The sequence below is a fragment of the Prenolepis imparis genome, unplaced genomic scaffold (genome assembly GCF_030444845.1).
Source record: "Prenolepis imparis isolate NDT839.2.m4 unplaced genomic scaffold, iyPreImpa1.0 SCAF_4, whole genome shotgun sequence".
Lineage (NCBI taxonomy): Eukaryota > Metazoa > Arthropoda > Insecta > Hymenoptera > Formicidae > Prenolepis > Prenolepis imparis.
The window spans coordinates 5,073,170-5,089,636 of NW_028141162.1; the positions used below are offsets into that span (position 1 = coordinate 5,073,170).

Below are 16,467 nucleotides of genomic sequence, written 5' to 3' on the forward strand. Positions count from 1 at the left end.
AGAAAAGGAAGGAGAGAGTCCCCCGATATCAATAAACTGTCCGTCTCGACGGAGTCGCACGTTTCGTGCTTTTTCGTGCGTGCCTACGCATCCGATACGTCATACACAAAAATGAAACGCGCCGTTTGCAGTTAGACTCAACGGCTGCCCGCTATACTCTTTTCTTCAATAACACAATGTATCTCACACAAACGTTTTAAAGGTTGTACATATTATACGTTTCACGAAACTAAATTGAAAAATGAACTGTATGATGCGTGAAATACATTTCCTTATGCTCAATGAAGCAGTTTTATATATTATAACGCGAAAACGGCAAAATTATTATTACCAGATTAATTTTACAACTATGGCTATCACAATTAAATAAAAAATAATATTGCTAATTATATCGAGTATAGAATCGCGTATTATTTTTAGAAATTATATAAGTTGTCGCACTTGTACTTTGAAATTGAAAGAAAAAAGTTATTTAATAGCAGTCTTTAAAAGCAGTACCTAAGCGAACAGTTCTTTATTTTTAATTACTTGTATAATTTAAAAAAAATTTAATTATAGCCAACGGAATTAAAAAACACGGAGAATCACTTAAAATACACAAAATTATTATAAAATTATTATGACATTATTGTTAAACAAATACGCTAAAAGTTGGTTGCACTACGATAATTTTTCTGACACATATACAATAATTAATGCTTAATTCGCATTTATTGTGACTTGCTTTTAAAATAAGAATTGTCGACGCTAAGTAGATTTTAGCGAGACGCTACGGGACCACTTTAGCCTCCCTTTCAATTCGTATGGCAGCAAAGAGGGCGACGTGAATCTCGGATGAAGGAGTATTAGCATAATTCGGGCCGAAACGCGCAGACCAAATTCCTTCCTGAAGAGGCCCCGGTGTCAGATGGCGAGCCTATGAAGAAACCGGCACTCGGAGGTCTCCCGTAGGGCCTCCGAGATTAGCATCGGCGACCGTAAACGCCAGAAAATAAGCGGCTCCTCCCGCGCACTGTCGACCATTGAAAATTTATTCCAATCCTTTGTTCGGAGACGCTCGTTGCTTATCATTAGTACGGCGTGCTCAAAGCACTTGTCAGATCGAGGATATCAAGGACCGCTGCTTTGGGAGGGTTCTCCGCGCGCTCGCTCTTCAACATAAAGTAACGATTTTCGATGCGAAACGTTTCTAGGGATGTTAGCTATTTTCAGTACTCTCTTGTCATTTAAACGTAACAAGTAAAGCAATTTTAATTTTATTAATTTTTATTTAAAATTACCCTACGATTTTATATATGGATAAAATCTTACGTCGTTCGCGAGAGATAAATAAAATATTATCTACGTCAAAAGATATTTATTGTACGTTACATCTGACATTATAACGACGTTATTTCGATATCAAATTTACGTCAATTGCCCGAAACAAAGGAGATGTTTCTTTCTTCTTCCTTTGCACTTTGATCCAAAAGTGGACACAGTAAACTTTTATTCCGGATAGATTTAGATGAATTTGATAATGACGTTCGTGATATTAAATGACTATAACTGAAGTACATATGTAGCTGTATACCCAGAATAGATTAATCGAAACTTAATTTAGTAATGTGATCTAGATATTCTTACGTCATTCTAAAACACTGCATAATGTTAGTTACAGTTTGACGTAAAACCAGTCAAAAAAGAGTACCATTTACATATTACCGTGTTCTAAAATAAATGCGTGACGTAGGATTCGACAATGGAACTTCCAATTCGGCACTTACATGTTTATTTATAAAGGGTAAAGAAAAGTGTTATCGATTATCGTTAGCCCAATGTCATATACATACATTTCCATTCCATCCGCCACGGATTAATAAATCGATGGAATCTACTATTTTAAAATATTACATCATATATTGAATAAATCTATTTTCAAGAGAAAATAAACGATAATAAAAAATGAAAAAAAATTTGTTTAAATATTATCTCTAATTATAATTTAGTTTGCTCGTTTTATTTAAGCAAAGTGTAATGTCGTGTAACGTCATCGGGACAACCGTGTTTAACCATCGGCCAATTTACGTGGATCTATTTTACTCGGGCGAGAGAACGAAAGTTAGCGCGTTATCATCGATCGCCGCGATTTCAACAATCGGATATGCACCCCGCTCGCGGCTAGTCGAAGGTGCCCGCAGGAAACCTTAACAAGAACTTCTCCCCCAAGCTTTCTCTACCTCCCAAGGATACCCCCCGCGGGTCTCCCGTGGACACGGAGGGATGGCCGGAACTAGCCCGAAGGTACTCGCGAGTAAGGGCTACGAAGTACGAGGGGAAGCAGCCGTGAGATACGGTCGAACCTATTCGATAAGATCTTTAGTCTGTCGTAAGAACAGGAAGTGCATTAAGGAAGCGAGTATTCCCACTGTGACTGCTAACTCGACACAGTATTACGATCGGTTCAAGCAGTACTTGGCATTGCAGATATTGTAAGTGGATTGCGATCTGCGGAAAATTTCCCACAGGAAGTTGAATGTATTTTAACATCTTGAAATTGAGCGCATTGTGTGTGTTAAGACGTAAAGTGCGTTTTAGAGATTTTAAAGATAATTGACATAATAAATTTAAAAGAAGAGAAATTTAAGTTAATGATTTATATTTGTCGTCAACAAAATCGGAGCCAATTTGTATTAATTATTTTATACTTAATTATTTAATTAGGCAAATAGTATAATTTGATTAATAATTAGAGGAGATGTTATAAATATTTAAATACTCTTCTATTATAAACTCATTCTATTATAAAAATATATCGCTAAAATTTCAGAAATATCTAATAGTATTGATCGAGAGAGAGAAAGAAAAATTATAATTTGATAAATTAATTTATACTATTACTATTAAATTATATTTTAACTACTAAATGACATTCTTTTCTGTGTACACGGTACATCTATTTTAATAATTACTTCAATATCAAACAGAGAGAGATTTCGCAAAGTATTTCAGCCGAATCCGCGCGCGAATATCGAATCCGGGTCTCTATATAACGTTACGAATTCACATAGGAAAAAGAGATTTTTCGAATTGAAAGCCCGAAATCGGACAAATCCATCATACAAAACTCCGCGCGGGATCGAAACACTCCGTATGGGTTGACACATCCCCGGGCAGATTCGCGCGAAGGGGGTGAAGGTCGAAATCCCGGAATCCCGAATTCGATTTTCGGCACGGCGATGCTCGCTGAATGAAACTCCGACCCGCCGGGTCCCCGGGATGAGGCTTCGAGTCGCTCGTCCGAGATTGGAAAATGTCTGGGATTACGAAAAAAAAAAACTTAAGGCGGATTGCGTATCGCGGACAGATGGCAGGCGGCTCTCTCTGGCAAAGCCAACTACGTTTGTGCGCCTTACGACATGCTGCACCTTCTCCTCGCCCTCCGCCTCCTCTTCCTTTTTCGTGTGAACGTATGTTACGTGCGTGCGTGTCTGGTGATTGGTCCACGGACGATGGTGATAGTGTTGTGTAGGAACTGTTGCTCGTTGGAGAGAGAGATATGGGATGCGATAGGAGCACGAACAGCATCGCTCGGATTTCAAAAAAGGACGGAACGACACCCTTTCATCCCGTCCGGTCAATAGTTCTTTTCGGTCTTCTTTCTTCCTGCTCGCCTTTTTCCCCGTCTTCTCTTTCACTTTGGTATATACGCGCCTCCTATTTTATGCGGAATGGCAAGAAGGAATTCGCCGAAAATTTCGTGTGAGACGCGTATTCTCCCACAGAGAAGATCAGATCGCGTGCAACATTTCTCTTTCGCGTTATGCGAATTGAGTCGTTTCGTGTGGTAAAGTTCGAGAAACGTTCCCAATTAATAATATAGTTCTAAAAGTGGATTGTAATGGAAATAAGCTAATGCATCTTTAAAAGGCTCAGCCCAGAGAGAAAAGTGGGATTTAATATTCCGTCAATACTTAAACAGGGATAAATGCCGGGTGTTAAATCCGTTTATAAACAGAATCGCTTTCAAGCATATTCCGAACCTTTAAGATTTGCCATTTTCACTCGACTTAATCATGCAGAAATCTTAATGATATTCAAAAACATCGTTCAACTTTGCCTTACGCTTCACATATTTTCTCTTTTCGATCAGTGAAAGCTCCCGCGTATCAATTTATAATTTTTATACGTGTCATCGAACGCGTTCTCGCTCTATTATATGTATATCCCGTGGGGAAACAGATTTCTCACTGAACAGGTCCAACGTGACTTTGCAAGTAACACCATGAAGGGTCCAGCAGTCTGATGGACAAGGTAATCTTTAGATTCATCCTCCCAAACCAGATGTCCGAACCGAACCGACGGTTTCATGTAATATACATTTACACTGTAACACCACCCAAATTACCCACGTCGCACAGTTTCCAAAAGAACATTAGCAACTTGGAATTAAAATAATTTTTTTTTGCACGATACTTTATATATACAACAATATGATTTAAAGAGGAGAATTTTTGTATTATTGATATTAAAATCTGACGCTTTTTTTAAAATTTAATTAAATTTAATAAAAATTGAAAATAACTTTTTTGATTAAATAAATAAAAATGATCAATAAATAAATCGAATTTAGTCGTTGTGTTGTAAATGTAAAGGTTCCGCGATTTGGAGTTTCTGACACTAGTTTTATGCCAAACGAGACTTCTCGCGCTACCGTCCATAAAATCTGCCGCTCCGTACAAGTTTCGCGCTCGGGAACTGCAACTTATTCCGTTCTTCGGTACGAGAAAACGCGCGACAAACGCATATTTAACGAAACTAACAACGATGAAGCACGGCGGCGACGTGCGAGCAAAGTTTCGACAGTCGTTTGGGAAACTTCTCGCCGTGACTTAGTTGCCCATATGTGAGTGCATCATGGTGGTGGGCGATGCGTAGAGTTGAAAGAAATAAAGGGCGCGCGTAACTTCGAAGGATTATGGAACCTACCTATATTTCCATACTCGAATGTATGATTGGAAAAATGCCATTAATACGGAAATTTTAACTTGAAAAATACTTTCCATCATTTAATCAGCGAAGTCTATTTATCACACGATTTCTCAAAGATATTACATTCAGGAAGATATATTCAGAAGAACACAAACGCGATACTCGCGACATATTTTGATCGCAGATTTTTTTCAAGCGCGAAGCTGTCACCAAGGCTGAGAGAAAATTTACGTACATCTAACATTATCAACGTTATTTCTGACTTGCTGTCAGCTTTCGGCGTCTCGTACGAGAGTCACGTCCACGTTCCGATGCAAATGATTGCGAAGACCGCATTACCGAGACGAAAAATGCGGCGCGCATCGAGCACCTGACGTGTAAAGACCGCCGTACAGAGTTATGGCGTTACATACTCGTTATCCCACCGCGCGACCGACCGTAAAGTGCCTGTCCTTACACGGAACTCGGCGTATGTATATGCGTGTTTATCCGCGGTGCCGGCGATGCGGTATACACGCGAGAAGGAGGAGAAGGAAGTTTCGTGGCACAACCAAGCCAGCGCGCCCGAGTCGTGACCGAGAGCGACGTGCGTCGGAGTGCAGAGAGTCATCGCCATGAGCGCCGTAATTTACGAAGCCATCATCCTTGTATGCAGATGCCGCGGTCGTGAGGGATGCCCTATCCTTCTCTATCTCCTCTCTATCCTTTCTTCTAATCCCCCGCTCACTCGGGGCAAGAAAAGGAAGATGGGGAAAGACTTCGTCGTCGCGCATATACGGACCTCCCGCGCGCTCGCGCTTTTATTGGCTTACCTCACTATTTTACAACTGATAGTGGATTAAAGGGATTAAACGCAGTCGTCCGTATGGGAAACCGGGTGATATAGCCCCCTGCTATAGAGACATAAAGTCCGTAAGATATGAGGATTACCCTTCTTCTAACGAGCGGCGACGTTCGTTCGACTCGACGGCGGCTTCGAGTGTCCCACGAGTGAAACTCTAGTATAAAAAAAAAATCGATTTACGCCAAATGCATTTGCGAACCGATCTCGCCTTTGGTCTCATCCACCTTGAGAATTTACCGACGACGTGGGTTGCCGAAGAGTGTCGGGTTACACGAACGCGCATCATTGAGTTTTGCGAGCGAGCGGATTCTTCCGAGACAAAGAGACGGAATTTAAAGGTATGCGCGGCCTTTTAAAACATCAATAGCAATTTATTCGCGTCATTTTTCCCGCGATGCAATAATGCAGTTGGGAAGCATCATAAAAATTAGAACCTGATTTTTTTTCACAACTTGTTTGATATTGAAAAATAAAAATTCTGGAAAAAAATGATTAAATATTTCATGAATAAGAGCAATTTAAAAAAAAAAAATAAATTTCAGAATTTTTTAATTAAATTGTCATTGACATAATTTATGTTGTTCTTCATTATTTATTATTATTTTTAAAGAAAATATTGCGCTTGTGCTAATACGTGATTACTCGCATTGTTTTATACATTTAGCAAGTTTAAACCTTCTTTAAAGATAGATATCTCAATAATGCTTCAATACATATGAAATCGGATCGCGCCTATAGAAAATATCACGGACTATTCTCGTTTCTCTCAACCGCAAACAAGGTCGCTGCAACACTCCCAACACTCGGATCACGAAAAGCCCCATCTTCGGCGAATGTCGAGTATCATTTACGGTCGAAAGCTTTTCTGGGATTTCAATATCGTAGTGGAGAAAAGTAACGAAGAAAAGATGGAATTGAGTTGCCCGAATGAATATCAAGCTATAGATCCCTTTGCCTCGGAAATCGATCTTACACACTTTGACTATCATCCATTTTTGAATTTAAAACCCTCTTGTGTGGCTAATACTTTTAATAAACAGCAACTACCAATTCATTTTTTAATGCTCAAGAAATTATATATTTTACATGCGGAAGAAAAGTATCTTATGATAAAATGTATATATCTTGTGCAAGATAGAATCTTAACAGAGAAAGATAATGGTTATATATATCGTTGTTATATATAAAAACAAACTTTCTTGTACCGTTTCGTCCTCGCAATTATAACACAATTACAAACTTTTATATCGCTAATTAGGGGAGTCGTACGCAAATTAGGATAGTCTCCGTCGAGCGTTTTGCTTTTAACGATCCCAAGTCCAGGTAGTCTTCTTCGAAACGTCATAATTTACCGCACGACTCGACTTCTTATTATCTCGAGTCCGTTTAAGCACGGACGCGAGAGCCGGAAAGACTTTTTATCTCTGTCCGCGCTCGTCTCACAGCCGTTCTCATTCCGCGATAGGTACATACAACTTAATCGCACGTCGGACCGCAGCGCGAAAACTATCTGACCGGATAAAGCGCGAGCGGAGATGACGGCAGAGCGGAAGTGGCAGCAGCAGGAGCAGCGATGAGAGAGAGCTCGACCCACGGAAAAACAAGGGAAGCGTCTATCTATTAGGACACGCTCATGCTGTTTCGAACGAACTCTGAGAGAATCCGGGTAACCCGGTAAAACGATATCCGAAAGCCCAGAAACTCTCCGAGGCACGCGCATTATTCAGAACAGTCACGCGAGGGAGAGAAAGCAGCGAGAGAGGAGCGGCTTCTCTGCGTCGGACCGCTAAATGAATTTTTTATAACAACCCAGCTGTATGAAATCTCCCGCGAAAAACAATTCCGCACTGTGAGAATTTAAATGGATGCTCTGGGGGAATTTAGATAATGCAGTTTAATTTATTCTCTCTTTCTCTCTCCCTCTCTCTCTCCCTTTCTCTCTCGGTATAAAGTTGCTGTTAAAATCTACGGCTATTGTCTAAGTTTTCAACATGGTTCGCGCGCGGATAATTTTATAAATATATCAAACAAAATTTCCATTGTGTATATTGAGGATATATGTATATATATATACTTTTTCTCCCTTTCTTCATATTTCCGCCATATTATGCACAAGTCTTCTATAAATTACATAATACATTTCCTTATGCAAAGAAATAGCTCGCTCACTGAACAAGTTACGAACGCGAATAAAGAATTGTAAATTGCGAGTTGTATCCTTGTGATCCCTTAATCCGAACTTTACTCTCTCTCTCTCTCTACTTTTATCGTCGTTCTATCCACCTATTTTTTTTCCTACTCTTTTTCGAATTTATAAAGTTATATACATGCTCGGGAAAATTGACAAGAAACGCGAACATTATCCAATGAAGACTTTTAATAAAACCAACCGGAAAAAACACCGGACCTAATTTTTAAATAAAAATAACTGGACGTATACGCGCTGCGGAAAAGGTAAACTTCGCATAATAGAAAAGGGGGATCGCGCCCCGAATCCGATGATATCCGGCCGGTGACAATCGAAGCCTGGTCTCCTTCGACCGGTCGCCGTCGCGACGTCGTCGACGATCTCTCAAACCCCTCGGCAAACATTTGAACGCGAGATGGCACGATGTCCTCGCATCCACCCCTATGTCCTACCCTCCTTCTCATCCTGTTTCCGACGCAATATCGCGTTGACGTTTCGCGTCGCGCCAATAGTTTGCCGCGATGTCACGACAGCATCCGCGATGTCTTCCGGATGATTTAAGTCTCGTTAAGCTAACCGCGTGATCATGTTAACTCGCACTCTCGAGAAAAAATCGCGAGCCGAGTATATTATTGATGTAAGCTAAGAAGGATCGCGGATATTCGAATTTTCGGCAAAAACGATACAGCATTTTTATCGACAATATTTTTCCTGCTGCATGCAAATGCACTTTTTTATCAGCGAGATCTCTATATTGACGCTAAACAATTTTTTCCCTTATTTTGCGGAAACGCAATCGCAATTAATCCGCCCTGATACGCGCGAGAAACCTGTTATCCCGATAAACATTATCACTCGGCAAGTTTGTCGTACAAGAGAATCTCTCGGGACACGCACACGATACACTACACATTATATAGGTACATCCTCGAGTTTGAAGTTTTAATTCGCGAAAATATCAGATGCCAAGCTTCCTTTCCATCTACGATTAATTAGAGAATTTAAATCTTTGTAGCATAATAACAGATTGTTTCGTAATATTATATTATCTTTGAGCATTTACTTATTTAACTCTCTATTCTTTGGTAAGCATACAGCGAGAAATGCAGCGTACAACGCATCCCTTTGCAGTCCTCTCGCGATGCCAGAACAGTAATTGTAATCTGCGTACATTGTTTAGGATGCGGAATGGACACAAATCGAGGGTGATTGGAAAGCAATTCAGATAATTGCATAAACAGATAACGCTATTGCGCATAGCCAAAGTTTATATATGTTTATACATATATAGGAATAGTTTATGGAGATAAAGCTTTTACAGCGCAAGAATGAATATACTTTGAAACAAAAATATGTAAAAAAATATTTTTTTACGCTTTTCTTGAAGTTACGTCAAAAACCGCGCGAAGCCAATACTTATACATTACACGCTATATATTCTACGTTTTACACTACGGAGAAAGTAAAGTTACGATCATAATGTTTTGTAAAACGCAGTGTTTTACCTCGCTTTTCCACAATTTTAGTTGGAAGAGAGTTATTAAAACTCCTGTATATCATACATCGCAAAGTTATCCCACAAGAGAAATATTATTCTAAAGTTACGGTGGTAACAACATTAATTATTATCGCTGTCCCCAGCAACACGAATTTCAGATATTTTTGTATCGTTAATAAACGCGCGGGTATCGCGAATAATTTTTGTTGCGTGCTTATATAATAAACAACAGCGCGATGGTATAATGTAACCTCCTAATTGCCAATTTACTATAACAGTTAGATTAACGCATTCAACATATTCTAATTTATTCCCGATGTAATCGCAATTCCTGATTTGTTACGATAGCGAAAGAAAAAAAAAGTATCTTTGTACTTTGCGTACCTATACCGTTATTATGTTTCAGAACTACGCTCTACTTACATTCTTACAAAGGGAATACGATTATATACATATATGTGCAGTGACATATTGCCTCAATAGTCGTGATTACGATTCTTGTAATCATCTTTTCTCCTCCGTTGCATTTCAATCGCTCGCACACGTGATACATCAGAGAAATCCTTCGATTCCAATTTGCAAAGCTATGCCCACGCTAATCGACTTCTCTCTGGCGCGTCCGCTTCCACACCGGTCCAATAATAATCGAAGATCGTGGGCGAAGATCGAAAGTACAAATGGGCGCAACACCTCGTTATCCCATCCAGTCCCTCTTTTCTTCCTGCGTTTAATATTCGCGATACACTTTAATCATTCATCAGCCGCCAGAAACTGATCGCTCCGATAAATCGGACGATGTCAGGGACGGATGATGTCTTTAAAAGAATTCCATATCTTCTCTCTCTTCGACATATCTAATAGACTATTTTTAAAAAATCAACAATTCTATTTCTGAAAACATATATTAATTAAAGTTAACTGAGAGTTTAATTACTCCTTTCTTCCTAGACTATATAGAAAAGAAGAAACTACTATTGGGAAGGAAACTATAGAGATATAATCGGAAATCGTTTAAACTTGAGTTTATTTTATCTAATGTTCAATCAAGAAGAATCTTAAGCGATTGTTATTGCGCTGGCTTTCTCGAAAGTAACGAAACTTCAGTTTCCGACACAGATCCGCCCCTGGCTGGCGGAGATGGCAGGAAGAAGAGGTGTGAGAACCCGAAGTAGAGTTGGACCAGCGGCGGCGGCGGCGGCGATGCGAGAAAGGGAGAGCGGGTCTTCTTTCTCGACGAGATCCGCTGCAGCATCAGTGGAATAGTGGGTGCTATGATCGTCGAGGACCGGCTGTTCCCGTCCCCTCCATCCCGCTTCCCTTCGCCCCAACATCGGCCTTGTCTCAACCAGACCTCTCTTCCACCCTTGCTCCAAAATGCCTCTTACGCAAACCTCCCCGCCGAGGATCTTCCTGCCTTCTCCCTCCACTGGCTCACCTTCCCCTACCAGTTCGCATCCACCATCCTCCGTGGTGTCGGGCTGTCGGGAGTCATCGGCTGGCATTCTGTCCTCAGTTTGTGACCGACCGCGCAAGCGTGCGGTTCTACCTCGAAGTGAACTACGGGAACGATCCCATGCTTTCATTGATGACCCATGGTGATCGTGTCGCGAATGGATCTACGCAGATCGGTGCCGATTACAATCCCGCTCGGTAAGATCAAGTGAAACAAGTGTGATTCTTTTAAATGTTGGAGCAAATTGCCCGAATTACTCGTTGTCGGGTGTGTTGCCAAGTGTGACAGATCAGCATCAAGGAAATTGTCGAGGATCGCGTGAACCCCCGATCGCGTGTATCAAGCGCCGCGGGGTCAGCTGAAATTTTCCCGGAATACATTTTCGTAATCCGCGTCCTCTCCGTCTCTGTGACACCGTCTGCACGACAGGACGTCGATCGGCTGCAGGTCTCTCCTTCGGCGAAGTGACGTGACTCGCGGTACTTCCGATTTCCGCGAGCGAGCTTATTTCCCCGGACATCGTCGGATGGGAAAGGGAATTTCCGTTGATGGTCGCTTATATCGATCGATCGAAACGTGTGACTCCTACGGCGAAGCGAATCGCCGACCCTCGTCATCCGCGGAAGATACACGCTCCGAAATTTTCGGAGCAACCCGACTAGTCCCACGCTGTGCCCCGCATTCAATTGGTCACGGACCGTCACGAGATCGAGCGGGTTATTATTAATCATCGTCGTGACGAAAGAGAAAGTGCCGCCCCGCACGGCTACTCGCAGTTGATTCGCATGACGGAATAACGAGTTAATGAGTTTAAGTATTGCACATTAGATGCGCAATTTTGATAGAGTGTACTCCGATTTATTATCTTTCTCTTTCTCTCTATCCGTCTCACCCCTTTCTCACGCCTTCGATTTACATACATGTGATACGACGATTGAACGACGTCGACTTCGAAAGTCAAAGGTGCGATAGTGTCTGTGAGATTTTTGCGTGCGCCGCACAAAGTGCAGTGACGAATGAAGGAGACACGGATACCGGCTGCGAGAGAATCGCAAAGCAAGGAATGCCCAAAGTATCCTTATAGGCTGGGATAGTCGCGCGACTCCAAGAACAACAAGCGTATTTTTTTCCACCCTCTCCTCCGTTCCCTCTTGGCAAAGTAGCAGAGGGACAGGTGCCGACGAGAGACAGAGGGTTTCTTCCCGCCGCCACCACGCTTCTTCTTTTCTCGTCGTCGTATATTTCAACGCGCCCGCGGTGAAGTTTAATTCGGGATACGTTACCGTGGGGTTTCGCACGCTTTGTCGTAACGCGGTCGGTCGCGCGCCATCCATCGACGTCGCGGGTTTCCCCTTTGAAGTCCAAACCGGAAGGATCGTTTATACGAAGCGACGAATACGCTCGTGTGTTTGCCTCGCTCGTCGTCTCGGGTGATTCGAGACCAGACGACGACGACGACGACGACGACGACAACGTCGACGACGTACACGTGTGATCGTTTATCCCGAACACCCTCGTCCACGCTGCGCGTGGATCGACGAAATCGCCGAGTCTCCCACGTCTCTCCTTCGTCGTCTCCTTCGTCGCTGTCGATGACAAAGGGAGGCGAACGTTCTCTCCTCGATGTGCGACCCTACCGCGTTGCTGGATCTAGTGCCTGGCGAGGGATTACTCAAGAGGCCGTCCATGGATTATAACGAGTACACGTACTGCTACGGCGGTGGTCGAGGTGGGTGGCATTTCTTACCCCCGGTGTTCCTCCCTTCCCCCTCCGGGTGCCCCGACCACCGGGAACTACTCAAGCTCGCGCTCGACCGCGGAACAAATGAGATTTTCTATCGTTCGCGTCTCGATCCGTATGATCCGATGGATTCTTTATATAGCTTCTCGAATCGGCCCGTCGACTGATAAATAGATCCGTAGATCCGGAGCAAATTGTTGGAAAAAATCTTGATCGATCAACTTATACTATTAGTAATAATTAACAATTTATTAATTTGATTAATTGTCTAAATTGTATTATTATATCACGATTATCTTCATTAAATCAATTTTTGACATCTAGATGATATTACATTTGTCATTATATTTCGTATACACTCTACAGACATCTATACATTCAATTCATACCATCTAGCTATATGTTTGACAGGCTATTATTTAGCAAATTATATAGGAAATTATTTGAAATTATGATGAATTTATGATTTGATGATAATAATTTAATAATGCATTGTGCTATATTTGATGAGAAATATTATCTAATATTCGGATATTGCAGCCATTACAAGTGCTTATAAATTTCGAATCTGTAGTTTACCTCTCGTGTTGAGCTTTGCGAAATCGCGAATGATCCTGACAACGTGCAACGACGATATCGCTTCTGTTCTGTGCGAAATTTAAAAATGAAAGGCAGCTCTCCCATGAATATAAGAGAGAATATAGCCAATCAATCAAAGGGAATCGGAGTGTAGTTAAATATTTAACAATGCAAAATGGAGTGGCGTTGATAGAGTGCTGTTCCGGATAACTCGGCTTCTCTACAGAAAAACACAGTGACTAATGTTTTTATTAAAATTGACGTTTATTTATTTTCATTTGTGCGACGTCGTTCCACACTATTTCAAATTACCGAGCTTTGTTTCGTTGAATACTGATTTGAAGGAGATAGGTAATCACACGTTGTGCGTGTACGTGTGTGTGTCTATAAAGATATAAATATTTCTCTTAAAAAAAATGTTACTCGCAGTGATTTTCTGTGAAAGTTAAATCGTATTTTAATGCCGAATAATACCTCAATTACCGGTGAATAATAATTAAGAATCCACGCGATCAACTACTCGCGATGAAGCTTCTATTTTCGGCGCGAATCGATTGTCCCGAGGCAACGCTTCCCCGCGGTGAATGGAAAAAAGCAGCAAGACGAAAACATCCCCGTAGAGCAGGGGGTGTCACGCGATTGCATTATCACGCGGGCCCTATTTGTCAAGTCGACGTATCCAAGGCGTGACTCGGAGAAACTTTTTCGCATGTAAAACTACTTGATAGTGTATGTAAATGAAATTTTCCATTATATGCACTTTTTAACTATTCGACGATGAAAATCGCGAGTTGAGTGAAGAAAAAAATGAGAAAACGAGTAGACAGAGTACCGTTAGTTACCACCAGTATCGTTAGCATAGTATCGTTAGCTACCTACGAATTGTTTGTCATCGTTACATATTTATGATAAGATGTAAAAAAATTTGATCGATGGATGATGACGAAAGATTAATAATAATTCTCAATTTTAACCATTTTGAATGTTAACGCATTTATTACGAATTTAAAGTAATCATTATTTTTTGTTAATTATAACGGAGAAAAAAATGTAGTTTAATATGAAAAAATATTATTTTCGTCTATTAAAATATTTGTGCTCTCAATTAACTAATTAAGTAACTGTCTATATAAGAAATGATTTTTATTGATATGAAAGCAAGTGATTCTTTTACTTCATTCAAATCTTCGTAGTTACATATCTCTTTCTTTCTTCTCACATCTTTCTAACATATCTTACGACGCGGGAAAATTCTAGATAACATTCGTTGTCGAAAACAGAAACTTGTTTCATTTTGCCGAGGCACGCTGCAGTCGTCAAGCGAAATTCCGTTTTAAACTCTATTACGCAAGCACGACATTTCCATTAAGGTTTTCCGACAAAGTGAACGAAAAAACGAGCATAATTGCTGCATCGTTGCTGAAAAACATGGCGTTGCACCGTGACATTGCTTCTTGCTATCCTTCTGTCACTCGATACGTCGAATTTCTCCACACGCGAAATAATTAATCCTCTGAATTCTCTAATCAGAGTGTCTCTCTCAAAGTACTGTTGATAATGTTTCCGTAGCTGCTATAAATGCCAATATGTGTCAAGTCATAATTTATTCATTTTTAAATTATTAACGTGAACTAATTAATTATTATACAATTACCTGTCAATACATAATTTTCTGCTCTTACGATCTCACCGATATAATGCTTCGTGCAAAAATAATTGATGATTTTTCAGAGAAACTTCAAAGATAATAATTAGTAGATGTAAGCAAAACAAAATTAAAAGAAGCATTCTTTTTTATTAATTTAAGCAGTATAAGAATTTAAAGTAATGCTTTTCGGAGCAGGAATAATTGTGCCAAAGAGATAGATATCATTTAACTTTTAACGCACATCTGCGCAAGTAAAAGTGTGATTGATTGACGGGGGCGAATCGGCCAGACTCTCAGTATCTCTATTCTTCACGATGGAAAGCTGCCATTTCGCGAGGATCCGCTACAGACTCGTTTCGACTTGGCGATAACGTTCGAGCCGCGATAAAACCTTCATCCCCGGCGCGAATCGATCGCCCGCGGGCGCAACACTTTCACCGTGAGAGCAAAGGGGGCAAAGGCGAGGCGCGAAGGGAAGTGGAGGGTTGGGTTACTCAGGGAAGAAAGCCGCGGAAGAACGACAACGCGCGAAAGACATACGAGGCAAAGGGGTCGGGCGAGAGAGCGAGGGAGCGGTTGCATTACCACCACGCGCAGGAGCCGTATTTATCACTCTGACATTTCCAAATGTCGCGCGGTTTATCAGGTGTTCCCTTGGTGGAAATCTTAAGGTACCTTCGCACGAACCCGCCGGCGCGACCGTGAGAGGGCACGAGAGCGCATGCATCGCATCGGCGACATCATTAAATTTACATAATAAGACGTTGCATGGTGGTCGAACAGCGCGTCGTCGTCATCGTCGTCGTCGTCGTCGACGTCGTCGACAATCGTTGTCGAAGCCGCTGGTACTCGCGGCGCAGCTGCTACGATTCGCTGATAATTGAATAAAACGGGTTTAGTTAGCGCCTCGCTAGGTAGCTGGATAGATAGAACGAGATAGGTATCAGCAAAAATGTCGAACCCCGAACGTCTTTCGTTCCGCATTTGTTGTAAATTCGTTTGATCTCTCGAGGCTGATCGAGTCCGCCAGGTGCAAATGTGACGTTGAAATGCGAGGTCGTCGAGATTTTTCCTCCGCGCTATTTTTAACCTTCACTTATCGAACACTTGGTCAAATTCATCTCTGATAATGTATTCTCTTCTCGATGAAATGTGGAGGAATGGATTCTCTCTGTTATCATATGCAACTTTGATAAAAATAGTGTAATTCTAAAAAGAAATTTTCTATGATTTCTGTCAGATTAGTGAAGCCGTAGAAGAGTAGTAGATTTTGTAGATAGTTTGTGAGAAGTAAAAGTAGGACATGATTATCGTACATCTTTTGTTCGGAGGAAAATTAATCTTCTTTACGAGCGTTTGGATAGATAAGACATTCGCGATAACGAAGAAAGTAATCTTTCTCGAGTTCTTGAGAACCTCTGAATTCATATCAAGATGTATCTTCGTGGCTAAAGACATTAAAGTAATTGACCGCACGCTTTTTTCACCGCTTTAATTCCAAATGCTAATTTCTGCGCAAAACTGTGCCGCGGTACCGGTTGAAGC

At 41.2% G+C, this 16,467-nt stretch overlaps 1 protein-coding gene across 14 annotated transcripts in view; it reads left to right on the forward strand.

Annotated features, from left to right (window-relative positions):
• Positions 1-16,467, forward strand: part of Ten-m (teneurin transmembrane protein Ten-m) — an 856,961-nt gene that overhangs the window by 790,022 nt on the left and 50,472 nt on the right. Inside the window, exon 1 of one of the 14 annotated variants that reach the window (XM_083036715.1) lies at positions 11,004-12,683. The exons of 12 other annotated variants lie outside the window; for them this stretch is intronic. In XM_083036715.1, the coding sequence (XP_082892841.1) occupies positions 12,578-12,683 (106 nt within the window). In that variant the 5' untranslated portion in view covers positions 11,004-12,577. Of the gene's footprint in view, positions 1-11,003; positions 12,684-16,467 lie in introns of those variants that run through there. One more of the 14 variants, XM_083036717.1, reaches the window with a different exon arrangement.